At 41.0% G+C, this 21,873-nt stretch overlaps 1 protein-coding gene across 3 annotated transcripts in view; it reads left to right on the forward strand.

Moving 5' to 3' along the window:
- The window catches only part of RFTN1 (raftlin, lipid raft linker 1), a 202,431-nt gene that overhangs the window by 70,788 nt on the left and 109,770 nt on the right, over positions 1-21,873 (forward strand). For all 3 annotated transcript variants that reach the window (XM_054483169.2, XM_054483168.2, XM_054483167.2), the window contains exon 3: positions 12,702-12,888. In XM_054483169.2, the coding sequence (XP_054339144.1) occupies positions 12,702-12,888 (187 nt within the window). The remainder of the gene's footprint in view (positions 1-12,701; positions 12,889-21,873) is intronic.

Below are 21,873 nucleotides of genomic sequence, written 5' to 3' on the forward strand. Positions count from 1 at the left end.
TCTTCACTAACAAAAGTACTTTTAAATGTATGAAATATTTTATTAATACTCCAGGTTCCATTTCTAGTGGGTTGCTTTTAATATTTGAGTACCCACTACTAAATCTAATCATCAGGGGACCTGGTGTTTCTTAAAAAGTCTTCTTGATGTATCTTAGCCTGTGTCTTCTCGGACAAAATGGACTGGTGAGGTGAGCAATAATGCCATCTTCTGAGTTTTGTTAATGGATACAGTCAATGGAAATTGTTGAGGCAGTCTCCTTACAAATACCTGGACACTGAATTTTTACAGTACAGTGGGGTGTGTGTGTGTGTGTGTGTGTGTGTAATTCATTGACTATGTGTGATTCTCTGAAATGACGAGCAAACCAATAACAACTTAACTCTCCCCGGCTCCCATTGTCACGACAGCCTGATGCTTTAACAGTCATTTGTGGTCTGGCGGCCAGCAACTTAATTCATTTGATGAGGCATCTGTTGCTTTGCCAGTTACTCCCTAATTGACCTGCAGAATCTTAGGTTTATATAAGCTTAAAGAAGTTCTTTTAGTCTTACTGAGATTCCCCTGTGTGTTCATCCATGGTTTAATTAAGGTATTAAGAATAGTGTTTCAGAACTCATTCAGCTCAATAGCAAAAATACAAATAACCCAACTTGAAAAATGGGCAGAGGGCTTGAATAGACATATCTCCAAAGGAGATATAAAAGTGGCCCACACATATATGAAAGAATGCTTATTAACATCACTAAACATCAGAGAAATGCAAATCAAAACCGCAGTGAGATATCAGCTCACACCTGTTAGAATGGCTACTATCAAAAATACAGGAGATAAGAAGTGTTGGTGAGGATGTGGAGAGTAAGAGAACTCTTGCACCCCGTTGGTGGGAATGTAAACTAGTACAGCCATTGTGGAAAACAATATGGAGGTTCATCAAAAATTAAAAATAGAAATATCCTATGATCTAGCAATCCCATTACTGGGTATTTCTCCAAAGGAAATGAAATCAGTATGTTGAAGAGATATCTGCACTCCATGCAGCATTATTCACAATAGCCGGGATATGGAAACAACCTACATGTCCATCAATAGATGACTGGATAAATAAACTATGGTATATATATGCAATGGAATATTATTCAGCCTTAAAAAGAAGATGATCCTCCATTTACAACAGCATGGGTGAACCTAGAGGACATTCTGCTAAATGAAATAAGCCAGACACAGAAGGAAAAATACTACATAATCTCGCATATATGTGCAATCTTAAACTAAAAATCAAATAGAAACAGAGAGTAGAACTGTAGTTTGGGGGGTCAGGGAGATGGGGATTTGTAGGTCAAAGGTACAAAGTTGCAGTTATGTACGATAAGTAAATCTAGAGATCTAATGTACAACATGGGGACTATAGTGAATAACACTGTGTACTGGAAATCTGCTCAGAGAATAGATTTTAGGTACTCTTACCACACACAAAAAAGAAAACTAACTATGTGAAATGATGGTTATGTTGCTTTTCTTGACTCTAGTAATCATTTGAACTAAGTATATATGTACATCGAGCATTATGTTGTACACCTTAAACATACACAACAAAAATCAATTAAAATTTAAAAAAAGAATAGTTTTTTTGTGAAAGCATGTTGGTGACTGCTAGGGCTCGGGGAGAGAGGGGAATGGGAAGAGTAACTGCGTAATGGACATGGAGTTTCCTCTGGGGGTGATGAAAATGTTTCAGAACCTATAGATAGAGTTGATGGTTGTGCAACATCATGAATGTACTAAATGCCACCAAATTGTTCACTTTAAAATGATTAATTTTATCTTATGGAAATTTCACTTCAAATTTTAAAAATTGTGTTTTAGTGGTGTGGTCTCCTAAGCCTGTATATGTGTTTTTTGTTTTGTTTTTTAAGTTTCAGATACATGAATTTGTTTAACGAGAAGATGACAGAAGTCTAAATTTTTAAAGCCCTTAGAACAAACATTTTAATTTATTCCACAGATTTAGAAATGGCACATACAGAAGACATGGGCTTTGTCTTCTGCAAACATTATTTTAAAAATTGGACTCCTATTTCCTACCTATACAATAAAAAGTCCTGCATCAAAAAGTGATTGATTTTAGTGTTTTGCTAAATTGGATCTACTGCAAAGCCCAGGCAGATTGATGTTATAGCACTAGCAGTCTTGAAGGAACTTTTTTAAAAAGAGAGATTTGGTTGAGCAGTGTCATTATCAGCTTCACCTGTGAGGGAAATTTCCCGAGGGAATTGGTGTCTGTCTCATGTTGCACTCCTTCGTATTGACAGATCCATTAGCGGATGTAATTAGAAAAGCAAAGTCAGACTTTGAATAATTAGGTTAAAGTCACAAATGATTTCTGGGCAAAATAATAGAAGCTGTTGCAGTTCAGCCTGCTGTTTCCTGCTTTACAGAGCTGAGTGAAATGGGCAGTTGCTGTATGCAGTGATTTCTTTCTTGTGTTGGAGGCTGATACTTTCCCAATAATAAAGTTTGAAATAGCAAAGACCTCACTTTGGCCCTTTGCAAATGTCTGAAGGGCTTCGTTTCCAGGGAATAAATGGGGCTGCGGAATGTTTTTGCTAAACAAAACATAGTCATAGCAAAAACAAAATTTACTTTATCCCAGGAGTGTTAAGAAATGTGTGGTTTTGTGAATTATGTTTTTTCTCTGTTTTCATTCCTTTCTTTTCCTTTTTTTTTTTAAGTTCTTGGAATAATGGTTTATTTATTTATATGGAGTTATTTTCTGAAAGAAAAACAAAACACTTATTTCAAAAGACGTTTGGACTCCCATGCCACCCAAAATACCTTTTCAGCAGTAGTTTCTATATTTTGATTTTATAAAAGCCTGTTATTGGTAATAGAGTCTGGAATGAAAAAAAAAGATTTCCAAAAGATTCAAAATGCAATCATCTGATTCTAAACTTTTTGTTCATCTCAGTGCCAATATAGAAAAAAGGGGAATTAGGAAATAGAGGCCAGTATCAAATACCTGCAGATGAGTCCTTGAAGCTTTTGATGTACCTTGTGATGATGTGGGATGAACAGAACGACATCCTCCTCCCTGCATGATGGGTGATGCTCACACTGTGCCTGGACAGTGCCAGGATCAGAAATCGGAAGGAGTGCGGGGCATCCATCCCCCAACTTTATCAAATGCCCCATCCATACTCTGCAGGCTGCTAGGTCTTGGCTTTGGCCATATGGGACTGAAAATCAAATTACAATTAGTTGCCACATTTAAAGATTAGGAAGATTAAGATTTCGGACTTCTTGAAAGTAAGAGTTAGAAGTTCTGGCACCATTGGGCCCACTTGCCCATTAGCAGTAACCAGGCAAGAGACAAGATGCTGCCCCCTTGGGCAAGATGGGGCCTCAGTGTTCATTGCTGTCCCCCTGGCTCATGTCTCCTGTTTACTTGATTTCCCTGGCCTGCAGATACCTCTGTTACTGGTGTTGGGATCTGCACCAAGCCCTCTGTCCAGTGAGGAGATGAGACTCTGCCCCTGCCCAGGTCGGGGAGAAGCCAGGAGAGAATTGCCCTTGGCACTGCAGCAGGACAAAGCCCTGTTATGGGATGAAGATGGGCAGGAGTTCAAGAAAAGCCTGGCCAACACGGTGAAACCCTGTCTCCACTAAAAATACAAAAATTAGCTGGGCATGTTGGTGCACACCTGTAGTCCCAGCTACTCAGGGGGCTGAGGCAGGAGGATCACTTGAGTCCAGAAGGCGGAGGTTTCTGTGAGCCAAGATTGTGGCAGTGTGGGAGCACGTGGGTGTCCTTCCCAGATAAGGCAAGTGTGATCACTGTAGATAAAAACTATAGAACCTGACAGATTAGAAAGTGGAGAAAAAGTGTGATCAGCCCTCGTGGCAGCAGCCCACTCTGAGTAGGCTGGCATTTTCTCTTTTTGGAAGGTAACGGTGGCTAAGACAGCCATACCAGTGTCCCTTATCTTCAGACTATGAAGTTATAATTAGAAATTTTAACTTATGATGAGACGGTTCATGTGGTTCAGCCTTAGAGTCAGGTCCTGGTCAAAGGCCAGGAAGCCAAAGTAACTTCAGAATAACTCATGCCGTTTCCTTGTAGCTCTCCTCTAGGGTGAAGGAGACCCATCATCCTCAGTGATACTTAAAACATTCGTTTTCTCTCCCACCACTGGGCAGGCATCCCTTCCCTAGAACTCCTCTGAAAAGCTCCCCACACTCCCCCAGAGGACAGTTAGCCCAGAATCCCTAGTGCCTGGGCAGGAAGAAGGCTGGAACCCTCGGGCAGCAGTGATGTTTCTCCCGCCCACTGGCAGCGGGTATCTTCCAGCCTCTCCTTCCTCACTCCAGCCACCCACACATGCCATGTGGGTGTTCCTTATTCCAATTCTAGCTCTGGTTTGGGGGAACTCTTTCAGTTAACATTGAAAACAATTGTTATATTATCCAATATTACTTTTTAGTTAGAAACTGGTACCTCAGCCTCCAAATTGAAATGATAAAATTATTGCATTTTAAAGTTGAAAGTGCCTTTTGCAATTGCCCATCCAAAGTCTTCATTTTGTAAATGAGGGTCCCAAGAGATGGGGAGGGAACTATATAGCTTGCCCAAGGTTACATAATTTGTAAATGAAATCAGGCAACTATTACAAAACAAAATAGTGGAGAGGTTACTCTGATAAGTAGGGTGAGAAACAGACCAACAGGCTACAACTGGTATGTCCATCCAAACGGAGAAATCATTCCTTTGTTTATTTGCCTAGGAGTAACACTGGGGAATTGGTCACTTCATAAGAACTATGTTTTCTTTTGTATTTTTAAGGTTAAGGTTCAAATAGAAACATGAGATTAAGGCCTTTAATCATATTTACAATAGGAGCCTTTTTTTATTGCTTTAAGATCATTGAGATTCATTTTTATTTGTTTCTTTTAACCATGAAGCTAAACTTACTTTGACAGCATGCATACCAAAAATTAAAGCCATAAAATTGCTTAGCTTTGACAGGAGATACATCTTTAGATTTTAAGATAAAAATTTAAAAGGTATTATGTTTTATTCAGGAAGCATTTAAATATAAAGTGGTTGATTGACTAACATTTTTGGTGCACCGATTTGGGAGCATGGAGGTTAAGGGGTGTGGGTGGGAATGGGGAAGGATTTCATGGCCCCACATCATGTTGTCATCACCATCCCGGGGTGACCAGTCCTCCCATTCACCACAGCCAGTGCCACCGTCCGTGATTGTTTTGTGTTCTGTAGATTACACACACATCATCCCACTTGATCCTCACAATGACGCTATGATGGAAGACAGGTTGATGTTGTTATCACCATTTTATACAAAGAAATTGAGTGTTCACATGCCTGGGGTTAGCAGGCAGTGAGGAGAGCAGCTGGTATAGAACCCTGTCTTCTTTTTTTTTTTTTTTTTTTTTTTTCGAGACAGAGGTCTTACTCTGTCTCCCAGGGTGGAGTGCAGTGGCACGATTTCGGCTCACTGCAACCTCTGCCTCCTGGACTCAAGTGATCCTCCCGCCTCAGCCCCCTGAGTAGCTGGGACTATAGGTGCACGCCAACATGCGCAGCTAATATTTGTATTTTGGGTAGAGACAGGGTTTCACCATGTTGGCCAGGCTGGTTTCGAACTCCTGCTCTCAAATGATCCACCCAGCTCGGCCTCTAAAGTGCTGCGATTACAAGCATGAGCCACCATGCCCAGCAAGAACCCTGTCTTCTAAACATATTAACTACTTTTATTTTTTATTTTAGTGTGTTGCATAAGAGGAAACAAATGTATAAATTATCAAACTCTCAATAAAGGTTTATTTTATTATAGCAGGAAAAGTTTGAAAAATTTGAAACATTTAAAGAATATTGAACTGTAGAGACCAATATGAGTTTGAGTTAAATATGAGTTTGAGGGCCCATATTCGATGACACACAGATGCTGTTTGTATATAGTTTTATCAAAGAAGAGGGGATCTTGGTGCTGGATAGTATTCTTAGGTTTGATTGACAACGTGCAGTTGCCTCCCATAAAGGCTTACACTCCTACCAAAAGTACATTCAGTTTTTCAAACAAAACAACTGTCTCCGCCACATGTGGTTTTGCCCTTTCGGTTCAGCAGCCTTGTAATCTGTTGACAGCAGATGAAACCTGCCCCTGGTTTCCATAAGGTCGACACCCAGCATTTGCAGGATCTGGGACAAGAGGACAAAAGGAGATCTTGGGCTGGGCCAGGATTAGGGTGAGGGGAGTGAGGCAACATTTATAATAAATAAAGACAAGATCAGTGACAGTACTGTGCGAGCTGTATTGGAGCTTAAAGTGAAAGGAAAAAACACCGATCCTATCTTTTATTTATTTATTTATTTATTTAGTAACTCTGTCACTCCAGGCTGGAATGCAGTGGTGCGATCTCAGCTCACTGCCTCCTTGACCTCTCTGGGCTCAAGTGATCCTCCCATCTCAGCCTCCCTAGTAGCTGGCACTATAGGCACATGCCACCACACTCAGCTAATTTTTGTATTTTTTTGTACAGATGGAGTTTTGCCATATTGCCTAGGCTAGTCTCAAACTCCTGGGCTCAAGCGATTCTCCTGCCTCAGCCTCCCACAAGTGCTGGGATTACAGGCGTGAGCCACTGGCACTCAGCCTAATCTTATCTTTATCAAAAATTTTGATACGTTGTTCATCATTAATTTTTTGCACTGATTTTTATTTTTTCACATATTATATTAAATATTTATTTATCTTGGTTATTGAGCTTTTGGTGCTCCTTTAAAGTTTACACCTGTGGTGAGTTATCTCCTCACTTGCCTCCTCTTAGTCTCTGTCCTGCCTTGGGCCTGGGAGTGCACACAAAGGGGCACCATCCACCCTTACTGAAGACTAAGGAGGAAGTCTGCATGGCCCCCAGATTGAGCCCATGGCTGGCAAGGCAGGGGGTTCTAGGAGCTGGGCTGTGTGAAGAAGGCTGCTGGTCACAGGTTTTCTTGCCTGTGGAGAGGAGAGTGGGTGGAGGAGGGCCAAGCTGAAACTCTTTGGGGCAGTCGAACTCCCTGGGGAGCTTGTGAGACACAGATGGCTCAGATTCGATTCTGTAAGTCTAGCGTAGGACCCAAGTTTTCTCATTTCTTTCCTTTTTTTTTTTTTTTTTGAGACGGAGTCTCACTCTGTCACCCAGGCTGGAGTGCAGTGGCGTGATCTCGGCTCACTGCACCCTCCACCTCCTGGGTTCAAGTGATTCTCCTGCCTCAGCCTCCCGAGTAGCTGGGACTACAGGCACCCACCACCACACCCAGCTAATTTTTTGTGTTTTTAGTAGAGACGGGGTTTCACCATGTTAGCCAGAATGGTCTTGATCTCCTGACCTTATGATCCGCCCGCCTCGGCTTCCCAAAGTACTGAGATTACAGGCATGAGCCACCACCCCCGGGCAAGTTTTCTCATTTCTAACAAGTTCCCAGGTGCTGCTGGACCAGGATGTGCACTTTGAGGACCCTTGCTCTAAAGCAGCAGTCCCCAGCCTTTTTGGCACCAGGGACTGGTTTACGGAAGGCAGTTTTTCCACGGATGGGGTTGGGGGTGGGGGAGTGATTTTGGGATGATTCAAGCGCATTACATTTACTGTACACTTTATTTCTATTATTATTACATTATAATATATATTGAAATAATTATACAACTCATCATAATATATTGAAATAATTATACAACTCGGTGAGAGTCCTGAGCTTGTTTTCCTGCAACTAGAGGGTCCCATCTAGGGGTGATGAAAGACAGTGACAGATCATCAGGCATTAGATTCTCATAAGGAGTACACAACATAGATCCCTCATATGCGCAGTTCACAATAGGGTTCACGCTCCTAAGAGAATCTAATACCGCTGTTGATCTGACAGGAGGCAGAGCTCAGGTGGTAATGCTCGCTCACCTTGGGGTTCAGGACAAGCTTTAGAGCAGGGGTCTCTCTCGCCTGCATCCAAGAAGCTGCTTGTGAGACACCTTGACAAGGTTTCCGTGCACGGGGAATACGGAGAGGCTCAGGATTCTTTACCAGACTTCTTTATATGTTACCAGACTTGGATTTGTTTATCTAGCAGCATATCCTGAATGTACCCTTCAGGGGAAAGATTGCATACTTTACTGCTTTCCTGGCCAGTCCTACATTTGTCACTCTTATTAATGGAGCCTTCTCCAGGATGCTGAATGCTTGTTTTAGAGTGAATCATGGCTATAGATTTTTTTTTCCTGTAAATTTCTTGCATGATGTATGGAAATGAGAGCTACAGTATCTGATGTTAGGTGGTTCTTAAGTACCCCTAGGTTTTATTTTAAAATTTGTTTTTAAAAAGAGTACATTGGCCGGGCATGGTGTCTCATGCCTGTAATCCCAGCACTTTACGGAGAGGCTGAGGTGGGTAGATCACTAGGTCAGGAGATCCAGATCATCCTGGCCAACATGGTGAAACCTGTCTCTACTAAAAATACAAAAATTAGCTAGGCATGCTGGCATGTGCCTGTAGTCCCAGCTACTCAGGAGGCTGAGGCAGGAGAATCACTTGAACCTGGGAGGCGGAGGTTGCAGTGAGCCAAGATCATGCCACTGCACTCCAGCCTGGGCCAAAGAGGGAGACTCTGTCTCAAAAAAAAAAAAAAAAAACCAGCACATTAAGGCCCAGGCAGGAAGATCGTTTAAAACCAGGAGTTTGTGACCAGCCTGGGCAACATGGCAAGACCCCATCTCTACAAGAAATTTAAAAATTAGCTGGACATGCTGGCATGTGCCTGTAGTCCCAGCAACTCTGGAGGCTGAGACAATAGGAGGATCGCTTGAGCCCAGGAGATCAAGGCTTCAGGGAGCTGTGATCGCACCACTTTACTCCAGCCCGGGTGACAGAGAGAGGCTCTGTCTCAAAATAAATAAAGAAGAATAAATTTAAGAAAAATTAGAAAATTTAAAAAGCACATTATTTTTAAAAGTACATTAAAAACTTTTAAATAATATTGTTTTTATATGTAAAGAGGAAAATAAAAATGACTCATAAACTTTCCACCCAAATCACTGGTGGTAATGGGATGGAAAGTATAAAATACAGTAAAAACGACTTTCTACCCTTTCCTCCCTACTCCAGTCCCTCTCTTCAATGTTGATGTTTGTATGTTTTCTTCCAGGAAAAAAAAGATTTTTATTTATGTCTGTCCATCTTTCTAATGTTATTTACACAAGAGTGACCATACCATTAACACTGTTAGGCATCTTTTTTTTTTTTTAACTTAGCAGTGTATCTTGGACTTGTTTCTATATCAGCACATAACAGATTTACTTTAATCTTCTTAATGGTTCATAGGATTAATCACTGGGGTATTCCAGTGTTTAACTAGTCCTGCAATTAAGATTGCTGTTAGAGCAACCCAGTAGCAAATACCATATATCTTGAAAGACATTCGTGAGTCCAGCCATAGAAGTACTACCAGTAGTAGGGTTGCTGGACAAAGAGTGTGTGCATTTTTAGGTTTGAAGGCCAATACCACCGTGCCCTCAAGAAAGGTTCACTCCCACCATGATGAGGGCCATGCCCGTTTCCCCAACACCCTTGCATGCAGTGAATATTACAGAAGTGAAAAAGGAAAATGTATTATTCCAATAGCAATAAAATATAGAATAACTAGGAATAAACCTGATAAATATGTGCTATCTGTGTGAAGAAAACTTTAGTATGCTCCAGAGGGACCCAAAGGAAGACTTGAGCAAATCAAAATTTTGCCAGTTTCTTGCATGGGAACTTGCAGCGTGGTGAAAATATTCATTCTCAGTTAGGCTATGATTTGAACATGACGCATTAAAAATACCCACAAACTTTTTTAGTGGAGGAAGGGGTATTTACTGAGCTGATTTTTAAAGATCATTTAGAAAAACAAATTAGGAAAATTCAAAATATAAACAGGAATATAGGAAGATTTGACAAGTAGTTTAACCAGATATTAAAACATAATATGAAATTAAAATTGTTTGAAGTAGTGTTTTATACAAATAATGGATCACAGTCATAAACTCATATTTGGGAATATAATGAATGATAAATGGCATATGATATATGGCATCTCAAATCAATGAGGAAAAATGGATAAACCCCTGTGGTGGGGGGGAGTTAAATTCATATTGCACACTTTACATGGGATAAATTCCAAATCGATAAAAGATTTATATGCAAAAAATAAAATATGGGAATTCACAAGAGAATTGTTTTATAATCCCACGTCTTTCTGCTATGACATAAAACTCAGAAGCCATTGAAAGCAAGATTGGTAAATTCAGCTTCATTTAAAAAGTTTTTCATGGAATCACTTGAACCCAGGAGGCAGAGTTTGCAGTGAGTGGGGATAGCGCCACTGCACTCCAGCCTGGGCAACAGAGAGAGACTTTGTCTTAAAAAAAAAATTTTCATGGCAAAACCCACTATATGCAAAGTCAAAAGGCAAGTGACAAATTGGGGGCTGATACATTAAAAACTAAATTTCCTAATATGTAAAGAGTTCTTACAAACCAATAGAAAAAAAGCCCAATGACTCAATAGGACACGAGGCAAAGATAATGGACAGACAGTTCACAGACAAGGAGACACAGCATTTAAATACGAAATGTTTAATAAGAAAAAATACAAATTACATAATAAGATAAATATAAGTTACCATCTCACAGAGATCTTTTTTTTTCACTGAGAATAGTCAGAGTATGGGAAAAGAAATAACTTTATACATCACTGATGGCAGATAAATCCATACTACTCTATGGAGGAAATAGCACTAACTGAAAAAATTACAATGCACACATCTATATGTGTGTGATATATATATATATTTACATCTCTGATTTTTTATTTTTTGTGGGTACATAGTAGGTGTATATATTTATAGGGTACATGAGATGTTTTGATACAGGCACACAATGCATATATTTTTAACCCAGCAACTCCACATCTAGGAATTTATTTTTTATATGTACTATAAGCGCACACATGCAAAATCATGTAGGAATGATATCTTTCACTAAAAGATTACTTGTAAAAGCAAAAGTTTGCATACTCCATGGTATATCACACAATGGATCTGTAGAAAAGAGTGAGAAAGCACTCTGTGTACTGCTATGAAATGGTCTCTAAGAAAAGTATACTGATTTGTTGTTTTTTTTTTTTTTTTTTTGCTTTTTGAGACCGAGTTTAGCTCTTGTTGCCCAGGCTGGAGTGCAGTGGCGCAATCTCGGCTCACTGCAACCTCCGCCTCCCAGGTTCAAGAGATTCTTCCACCTCAGCCTCCCGAGTAGCTGGGATTACAGGCATGCACCACCACATTGGACTAATTTTTTATATTTTTAGCAGAGATGGGGTTTCATCGTGTTGGCCAGGCTGGTCCAAACTCCTGACCTCAAGTGATCCGCCTGCCTCGGCCTCCCAAAGTGCGGTGATTACAGGCATGAGCCACTGCCCCTGGCCGAAAACTATACTGTTAATTGATAAAAATTGATTCTAAAAAGCTAGGTGTGTAATGTTATGCTGACATTTGTGTAGAAGAGGAGGGAAATATATAGACCTGTTTACTTTTGTATGAATTCTTTGATTGTTAATGCATATACACACAAAACGATAATACTGATTTCTTTTGACTTTTGAACCTTGTTTGCCCTTCTCAAAAATAAGTAAATTAAAAATCCAAATTTTAAAACAATTCAATAGGTAAAAATATTCCTGGTTTTGATTTGTGTAATTCTAATGCTGAATTAAAGTGTGTTTTCAAATATTGGTTAGCCTTTTACATTTTTAAGGCAATTGCCTATTCATATATTTTTCCCATTTAAAAATTATTTTGGGGTGGGGAGTGTTTTGCAAATTTAAGGAAATTAGCCCTTTGTCTTAAGGGTCACAGAAATTTTGTTCCAGTTTATCTTTTGACTTTGTTGATGCTGCTTTTTGCCACCTAGTATTTTTATATTTGCTCAATGTATTTTTCTTCTTTTCCCTTCCCGTCCTCTTTTCTTTCTTTATTTCTGTGTGTGTTTTTTTTTAGAGGGTGGAGATGACATTTTCATTGTGATCACTGAGAAGACGACTCTAGATCTAAGACAGTCCATTATTATTTTATTTCATTTCATTTTTGAGACAGTGTCTTGCTCTGTTGCCCAGGCTAGAGTGCAGTATGGCCTGATCATGGCTCACTGCAAACCTCCCCGTTTCCAGCTCAAGCGATCTTCCCACTTCAGCCTCCTGAGTAGCCAGGACCACAAGCACTGGCTAATTTTGAGGGGTTTTTTTTGTGTGTGTTTTTTTTTGTTTGTTTATTTATTTGTTTGTTTGTTTGTTTAAGAGAGACCGGGTTTTACCATGTTGCCCAGGCTGGTCTCAAACTTCTCAGCTCAAGCGATCCATCTGCCTCGGCCTCCCAGAGTGCTGGGATTATAGGCCTGAGCCACCACGCCTGGCCGACATCCAATTATTAATGCCTTTGGGTGATTTGGAAAATGACAGGCTGCTTATAAAGTCTGTTTGAAGACAGTAAAAACTGGGACAAACTCATTTTAGCAGTAACTTAGAGGATCCTCCCCGAGGGCAAGGGAAGAGGGGCTTGGGCAGGGCTGGGTGGGCGTTGTGGGTCTCTGATGAGCCTCTCCTCTCTCCACTCCAGCGGAGCTCCCTGGGTCCTCAGCAGTGAGGCTGGCCTCCCTGCGTGACCTGCCCGCCCAGCTCCTGGAGCTGTACCAGCAGGGCTTCTCGTTGGCGGCCCTGCACCCCTTCGTGCAGCCCACCCATGAGCGGGAGAAGACGCCCCTGGAGCACATCTTTAGAGCCATCCTGATCAAGAAAACCGACACGTAAGGCCTCCATGGGTGAATGGGTAGCATCCTGTTGTGGCTAAGATGTGCTCAATAGAGGAGGGGAAGTGAGAGGATGGGGTTGGGGGTTGAAATTTGCATGCTGTCCTCAGGGCCTCAGCCCTCAGACAGGTGAGGCAAAAAGTTAGACAACCCAGAGAGGTTTCCTAGCATCCTGCGATGAAAAACAAATGCATGTCCAACTGCAAGTAGAGAGTTCCATTTTACATTCTTTCCCTCTTTTAACTCACTGGATTAAACTCAAGCTAGAAAAATTCTCCTCAGAAGAAGCATATGCCCAGAATTATGTGGCTAGTAAAAGTGCAATACTTTTAAACTGAAAGGCATGGCTGGAAAACAAATAATTTTGTTTAGAGGCTATAGACAAACTTAATGTCTTCCCCCAAAGTCTAGAAATACTTTAACATTTTGCGCCTACCATAAATTCTGTCAATCACTTGACAGTTAAAAAAATACAAAAAATAAACCCCACCTAAATAAAATGCTATAATTGGCTTGGTCTTGATTTAGATTTTCAGGGCTTGGGGATGTTTTTCAGTTTGGGCTTGCCCAGTTGAATGCTTATGACTATATTTCAGTTGAGCCTAATTAAGAAAAGAGAAGTGGGGTTAGTCTTTCAAAAGGAACAATATTAATTTTGGTTTCTTTTTTTTTTTTAAGAAAAAACAGTGAGGATGGGATGGAGAGAGCAGTATGTTTTTCCTGCTTTCATAAAAATAAAAATTAAAATGAAGTCTGGGAAAGGAAATCAGATTTGTCTTTTGGCCAACTATCATAGAAGGAATGACAGCATGTGCCACATTTTAAAAAGGGAGTGCAGAGCAGCTCCTTCTTGTTCTCTCTTTTTGAAGTCACTTTGCAGGTAGACAAAGCATTTGGCTGGTGTGCTCATAAGGGACAGCTGTGAGGCATGAGGTTGCGTGTCTAAGACTGACTCCTGTTTCCTTTCCTTTCCTTTCCTTTATTTCTTCGTGGTTGATCAAGCTCTGGGGCTCTTACTCTACATCAACACACATTAGAATTCAAAGTGAAAGGTGGTGCATGTTTTTGCTCGAACCCAGAATTCACACATTTTTTGGTAGGGCAAGACTTTTCTCAGTGTCTGCCTTTTATGTGTATTAGTTTTTCTTTCTCTCTCTCTCTCTCTCTTTTTTTTTTTTCTGTAGAAACGAGGTCTCCCTATGTTGCCTAGGCTGATCTTGAAATCCTGGCCTCAAGCGATCCTCCCACCTTGGCCTCCCAAACCACTGGGATTATAGGTGTGAGCCACTGAGCCTGGCTGCATATTGGTTTCTTTTCTTTTCTTTTTTATTTCTTTGAGATGGTGTCTCACTCTGTCACCCAGGCTGGAGCACAGTGGCATGATCTCAGCTCACTGCAACCTTTGCCTCTCAGGCTCAAGCCATCCTTCCACCTCAGCCTCCCAGGTAGCTGGGACTACAGGTGCACGCCACCATGCCTGGCTAATTTTTTAATTTTTGGTAGAGACTGGGTTTCGCCATGTTGCCTAGACTGGTCTGGAACTTCTGGGCTCAAGAGAGTTTCCCACGTAGGCCTCTCAAAGTGCTGGGATTAGAGGTGTGAGCCACCACGCCCAGTCCATTATTGGTTCCTTTATGTTGATTGGCTGTTGATCATTATCTGGGTCAATCATGAGAAGAAACTATTCTGGGGGCCGCAGTGGTTTTCAGTGACACTGACACATAGGATATGTATAATTACAGTAGCTTATATTTAGTGAGCACTCACTGTATGTAAGGCTTGATCATTATCATTTCATCTGTATCATATGGCTATGAAATAAGTGTCATTTTTGTTCCCATTTTAAAGGTGAGAAAACTGAGACACAAATGTTGAGTTGTCAAGGTCACACGGATGGCAGCAAGCAGAGCTCTGCCTTGCTCCCAGGAAGGCTGACTCCCGTACCTGCGTTCTTAATCCTGGCATGAAGCGCGTGCTGAGTTCCTTTACCCACAATTCTTGTGGAGAACCACTTTAAGAAAAAAAAGTGGGGGAGGATATCTTTGATCTTCCATAAAGAAGTACTTTTATTACTCAACCTTTCCCCCATTTTACCCCTCAGTAGTCTGTAAGTAAATCAGAATTTCAGCAAGGAAACAAAACAGACAAATGAGTTGTATGGATTATATAAGGCATCAACTGGGCTCCAGGGATTCTATTCTGCAGATTATCTGAGTGGCCTTAGTGTTTAAAGGAGATAAGTCCATTTGGGTCAGATCACCGGCACGTCCTTCAATGTGATCTGACATAGGAGGTGACATGAGCTCAGGACTTGGCCTGAGCTTAACTAAAAAAGTGAAAGTGTATCTTTTTTTTTTTTTCCTCCCTGCTGTGGAGCAACACTTCTCAAACTTTAATGTGCTTGTGAGTCTCCTGGGGATATGGTTAAAGAGCAGAGTCTGATATAGCAGGTCTCAGGGGAGGCCTGGGACTCTACATTTCTAACTCGTTTCCAGATGGGGCAGATGCTGATGGTCCGTGGCATGCACTTTGAGTAGCAAGTGTGTAGAGGACCTAATTCTTGCCTGGCTTCATGCCTGACACTCAGCAACACTATTGGGGCTTGCCACTTTACTCCTAGGAGAGCTGTAAGCACCAGGCTAGGTAAGAAAGAACACAGAACTCGTGGCCAGGAGGCCTGCGTTCTAGGCTGCACTTGGCTACTAGTAAGTAGTGTGCAAGGGGCACATCAGTGGATCTTTCTTGGCCTCCATATTCTAGCTGCTACAATGAGGGGCTGTTACTACATGATTTGCAAGGCTTGCACCGAACTCTTAAGTTATGTGATGGGACAAGATGGGTGAGGAAGCCCCTTTTCAGAAATAAGCACCACCACTTTGGGGAATAGTGCATTACAAGCCAGCAGTGAAGCTGGGGGCTCAGTAGGGGTTATTTACTTCCACTGAGGTAGCATGAACAAATGAACTTACTTTCCAGAAGACAAAAATGAGCAAACTGTTGAAAGGAATGAGATATTGTATGCAGGAGGGTTTTCAAGAAAGGGAAGTTGGCAGTCTCCTTGGGTTTGAGCTGACTTTCATCCAGAGTTCCTGAACTGCCTGCCTGATGAACTTAATGAACGTTTCAACTCCTGGACAAGCAGATCCAGAGAAGGAGATTCCTTGGGTAACTTTGTGTTGAGTCTTTGGAACTGCCTTTTTTAAAAAAATGCAAAAGTTTGATAATTTATCATGTAAAATGAGGCAAAAATGATCAAGAGGATCACCTCCACTTCCAGCCCCAATAGTATTCGGTGGGAGGAGTGGTGGAGGTTGGAAGCAGAGTCATCGTAAAATATGATTTTAAAGTACAGGAATTTTCTCTCCTAGCAAGTGCAATAACTGCATTTTTTTTGTATTATGGGGAAAAGACTCCAGTGATCTTAAAAATAAGCAAACAAAAAAACATCAGGGCCGGGTGCAGTGGCTCACACATATAATCCCAGCACTTTGGGAGACCAAGGCAGAAGATTCTCTTGAGCTCAGAAGTTCCAGACCAGCCTGGGCAAAGTAGCGAGACCTAGTATCTACTAAAAATTTTAAAAATTAGCTGGGTGTAGTGGTGCACGCCTGCAGTCCCAGCTACCCGGGAGGCTGAGGTGGGAGGATTACTTGAGCCCACGAGCTGGAGGCTCCTGGGATGTGACTGTGTTATTGCACTTCAGCCTGGGTGACAGAATGAGGTCCTGTCTCAAGAAAAAACAACAACAACAACAACAAAACAGTATTTTTTCTTTATCAATAGGGAGTTTAAGTAGTAAAAACAAAACAAAGGAAGACTTTTGTGATTAATTTTTAATTCAGACAGTTAAAGTGATACTTTTCACAAAGTCTGCAAAGTTCTGACAGCTATAGATGCTGTTAAATGAAATGAGTTAGCTTTTAAAAGAGAAAAAAATACTTGGTTAATATTTTTCAATTGGAGCACATTGAAAGAGATGTAGATACACATTCTAGATTATTGTTGGCCCAAATGAACTTCATTACCAAGAATCACCATGAGATGACTCTGTGAAACTTCAATATCAACCTAATATGTTTGGAGGGTTCACATAAAATTTTTAACAAATAACTGGGCTTTGGGATATACCAGAACCACCAAACGGAACCCCTCAAGCCTGCATTTATCCCCTCATTCATTCACTAACACTTGCTGAGTGTGTACTCTTTTCAGGGTATTGTGCTAGGAGCTCTATGTGGTGGGAAGTTAGAGAGTGCAAGTGCCAGGCTCAGTTGAATGTGGAGCCTGCCTTCCAGGCACTTGCAGTCTAATTAAGTAAATGAGATATGTGTCTCATGCCACGGGAGTTTGGGAGAAGGAGATGCCACCTCTCACTGGAAGGGAAACCAAGGAAATGTTTCTGGAGGGGCAGCTTTTAACTTGGGCCTGATTTCTTTTGGGCAAACATGGGGAGTAATGAGCATGAGGCAGGAAGAGTTTATTTAAATCTCCTAATGAAATGTTTTCTAGTAGTATTTGAGTAATTGGAGAGCATCGTTGACAGTCTAACTAAATTATTAATGAGTCATTCCAAAAGTAGTTCTCAAGTGCAGTAACATTCCTCTGAGCTCACTGCCATTTTGACAGATTTCACTTACATCCATGAAAAATTACCTGATCTTTTCTTCTGAAAATTCTAATAACTGCCATTTCATTTTACCATGGCAGGCCTAGCCACACATCTAACTGTAAACTGTTCTTAATTCTAAGTGTATTGAATTTAGTCAAGTCAGTTACTTTGACTCAAGTTACTTTGACTCAAGAATGAATAGCCGAGTATGAAATACTTAGTGAATAAGTAGAAAGAGAGTTTGTACTTCATTTTCTCAACTCTTTCTTTGGAACACTTAGTGATTTTTAATAGACAATATAGTTGCACTCACTCTGAATTCTAAGTATAGTTAAGTGATCCTTCATTTTTTTCAAGTAGTTTTCCTTAGAATGAGTTGCTAAAGATCTTGAAACTTGATGGCTAAGAGAAGTCAGTTATTACAACGTGACTTCTGATGTTTCATGAATGTGGGTTTAATTCTAGGTTGTTTTATGGTTATAGATGTAACTGCAGTACCAAAATGCATGGTGCTGGCCATTTTTCAGCTGTTGAATTGTTGTTGTACACACATGGAGCTAGGGTGTCATTGGTGTGTTTTTCATCATGAATTAGTTGAAGTCATTTGGCTACAGCTTCTGTAGAGTAATGCCTTACATGGTACAGGGACCAGCATACTAGGGAGCTCTGTGGACATTTATCGGGTACCTTTTGGCCTAGGATTGGAGTGGGGGCACACAGAAGAGCTGTAGTTAATGCAGAGGCTGCAATTCTAAAATTATTGTGGAAGGTGGAAAATGTGTACAAAGTTACCCTTGAAAATCTTTTGAAGTGCCTATAAAATGTAATACTGTGGCATCTCTCTACCTGACCAATGCATGTCTTCCTTCAGGACTAGATCAGATTGCTTTTCCAACAGTGAACCCCAAGGGAAGGTAAGTTGGTTTGGGTTTATACTGAGTATTCATTGGAATCACACCTAGGATGGTGAAATTTTTGCACCTAGGGAGGCATTTGTGGGAATTGGCATTGAGAGAACAGGAACTCCACGCCTCCGTTCTCGAGTTCATTCTGGGGCACATCTGCCTATTGAATAGAATAACTGGCACTGTTTTAAGTGGTAAACATTTATCCCTTTTGTTTGGATTTTTCCAAGGTAAATATGTGTATGTAATTTCACTATGCAAAGATGACTCTAAGGAGCTCCTAGATCTCAAGAAACTTATCTATCTACTAGGGAGCTGCAAAATATATGTGCAAATTATATAATTGCCCAGCTAAGTCTACAGGTCTTGGTTTGCATCTCTAACCTGGAATTTGTTAATGAGAGTGCTTTAGAAAAGGAGGCTCTGTGGCTGTCATTTGCTCTAGGTTGGGCATGATGGGTAGACTGGAATAGGGAGAGAAAAAGTGGGAAGGGCCTTCCCACTATTGACATTGTGGAACAAGTGGAACATGGTATCCAAAGGGAAACAGTGGGAGGGCAGGCATGAGAAGCCTGGGAGAGGCTGTGTGTGGCGCTGTGATGAGCCCCTCAGGCCAGGGCCCACTTCTCTAGCTGCTGACTTAGCCAAGGCTACTGCAGTCCTTGTTCTAGAACAGATTCCTCCAGTGATTCTTAGAAGAGATGCAGTGGGTTGCTGAGAGTTACGGTGAGCTGCTTCATCCCAAATTGACCATAGGCTTGGAGTCTGCGAAATGTTTCCTCTCAGGCCGTATCAGCAAGCTGTACTCCCAAGTACTTATGAGCAACACAGATGACTGAGTGAGTCAGCCTTGACCACCCAGGGTCAAGTGATGCAAGAGAAACGATTCTTTTGGCTTTTGCTGTTTTATTTCCAGGAAAGTAAATATCAGAGAATGCTCATCCCTTACCCTTTGTTTCTCCTCTTGAGACCCAGAATCTAAAATTCTGAAGACTCTGTCTTTATTCTAAGACAGGACTTGCAAGCTCAGATCCCTACAGTGGCCTGGCTCATTGAATGGGGACTCTTGGGAAGTACTGAGTCAATGCCTTAGCTCTGTCCTGTGGTTATCAGGTGTTGCCAGGTCTTGTACTTTTTTCAAGAAAAGCCAGAAATCTGGATTTTTATGTGAAAACTTATCTTTTAGCCTCACTTTTCCAAAGTAGCATTGTTTGTCCCTAACCCATGCCACTGGCTGCCATCTTGCAACCTCTAAGATTTCTGTGTAGTGCTTACATCAGTAGAGGTAATCACGCACCCTTTGAGCTGCTTATCCTGCCTTCGACACGCAGCAATTGCTGGAATCTCAGTCTCTCCTGTTATTGTGTTTTAGATGTCTGCCCACCTCCACTCCCTTTGCTGAATCCTTTTCCATCTTTGGATTCCCATTGCTTGCTCAGAGTGCCAGGCCTTGAATAGATATTGCTCAATAGATTTTGCATGAATTGAGTGGGATAAAACCATGCCCTGGAATTTTGCTACAATCTTTTACTAAAGGACCATAAATTCATTTTGAGATAGATCTGTCTTTGGTTTACATATTTATCAGTACCAAAAGTATATCTTAATAATGCAGCCACATAGCACAGACCTCAAGTAATGGAACAGACACACACACACACACACACACACACACACACACACGATCCTTTCATTGCCAAAATAACAGTGATTTGCCACAAGAATAGATGTCCATTATTTTTCACTCTTCTTTTTCTTTTAAAAGACATTCAAAGGATGGCCTTCAAAGAAAGGAAATCTTTGCGGACCATAAGTGAAGTACAAATGCATTATGTTGCCTTTTTTTATAGCCTACAAGATAATATGAACATTTTCTTTGGCATTTGAAAAGGGCAAAATTGGGAAAGTACAAAATTATATTGAAACTAAAAAGAAAATCCTTTAAAAAATTGCAGTCGAAAGTGTCCTCTTTAAGTGGCCTTGTGTCTCTTCATGTCTAATTTTTACCAATTACCTCGACTCTTGGGAGAATTATAGGGCTTCTAGAAAGAGGTTTCATAATTAAGCGAAATACACAGGGGGTGGTAGCGCCTACTGGGGTGTGCCCTAGAAAATGTTCACACGCGAGGCCGAGGATCAGCCCTGGAGTGTGCTGATTGTTGGAATCACACGTGGGGAAGAAAGTAACGGTGGGTTTAGCACTGATTGATGCGTGCTACTGTGATGGGAAACCGCAGCCGCCAGTTTATTCCCAGAGAGCAGACATTGAGGAAGGTGAATTCAGAGCTCTTGCTTAAGGCAGAGCAGGGAATGAGAAGGTGTTTTTTTAGCATGTGGGTCATTATTCTGGATTCCGATTTAGGAAGGGTGAACACCCGTTGTTGGCAGCTGCCCCTCGTTTCTGGTGTGGTATCTTTCCTCATCGGTTTTCTCTAGCTTCCTGAGGGGTGTGGAGGATTTGATTAGCTCTCCGTGCTGCCACCGTACCCCCTGAGGAGCTGTCCAGCATCACCAATACTACCTTAATTTATTCCTCCTATTTTCCCATCTCACTCTGGAGCGACACCCTTTTCTGGTGTGTTGAAGTTTCAGGATTCACCATTAATTATTGTGTTTGCACTTTTCAATCTAATATGCCAGCGCAATGCCACCTTCTCTTGGAGGAAAGAATTTTTTCCAATCCACACTCCTAAATGGCTTGCCAAGTTACTCTTGTTCTCTTCCTCCAAAGCATTGGCTTTTATCCCGGTGGAGAGAACAAGAGAGAGACGTGCACGGTTGGTGTGAGAGCTCATTTTCCCCACTCCTGTTCTATAGCTGCCCTTGATTGGGCTGTGTCTTTCCTCACATTTTATTTTTTATTTTTATTTTTTTTGTTTCTTCTGAGAGAGAGAACTAGCACACCAGTGATTTCCAACCTCTCCCCAGAACTATTTTGAAATGACAGAGAATAGTGAGCAGGTACCCAAACAAATGCACAAGCACTAAATTTCTTTGAAATTTCCTGTTAATCTTAAAATTTGGGTGAATACTTCAGTACCATGAAATGTCTGTATTTGTTTTTAAATAAAATAGAGGCCCCCTCTTCCCACATGTACATACAATCTTTAAGTAAAAATTGACTCTCTAAGAAGATTTATTTGGTAGCATTGCAAGGTAGACTACAGGGACACTTAGACATGATTTTGAGAATCATATGCATAAGTGTAGGTAATTTAGTTGCAAATAATTTTACTAAAGCGTTGGAGTTTTCTATTTATATGTCTGTCTCATATTAAATATAGGAACTCAGATTGTCTTACTTTAAATCTTTTTGGGAGTCTTATATTGAATAGTCTACCTGTTCAACTCTGTTGAATTGAAAATTGACATTTTTTCCTCTTTGTCAATCAGAAGTAACTTAGATTTTTTGTGTGTGTTTTTCAAGCTGAAAAAGATATGATGGGTATTACCAGTGATGGGTCCTGG

This window comes from Pongo pygmaeus, chromosome 2 (genome assembly GCF_028885625.2).
Source record: "Pongo pygmaeus isolate AG05252 chromosome 2, NHGRI_mPonPyg2-v2.0_pri, whole genome shotgun sequence".
Taxonomy (NCBI): domain Eukaryota; kingdom Metazoa; phylum Chordata; class Mammalia; order Primates; family Hominidae; genus Pongo; species Pongo pygmaeus.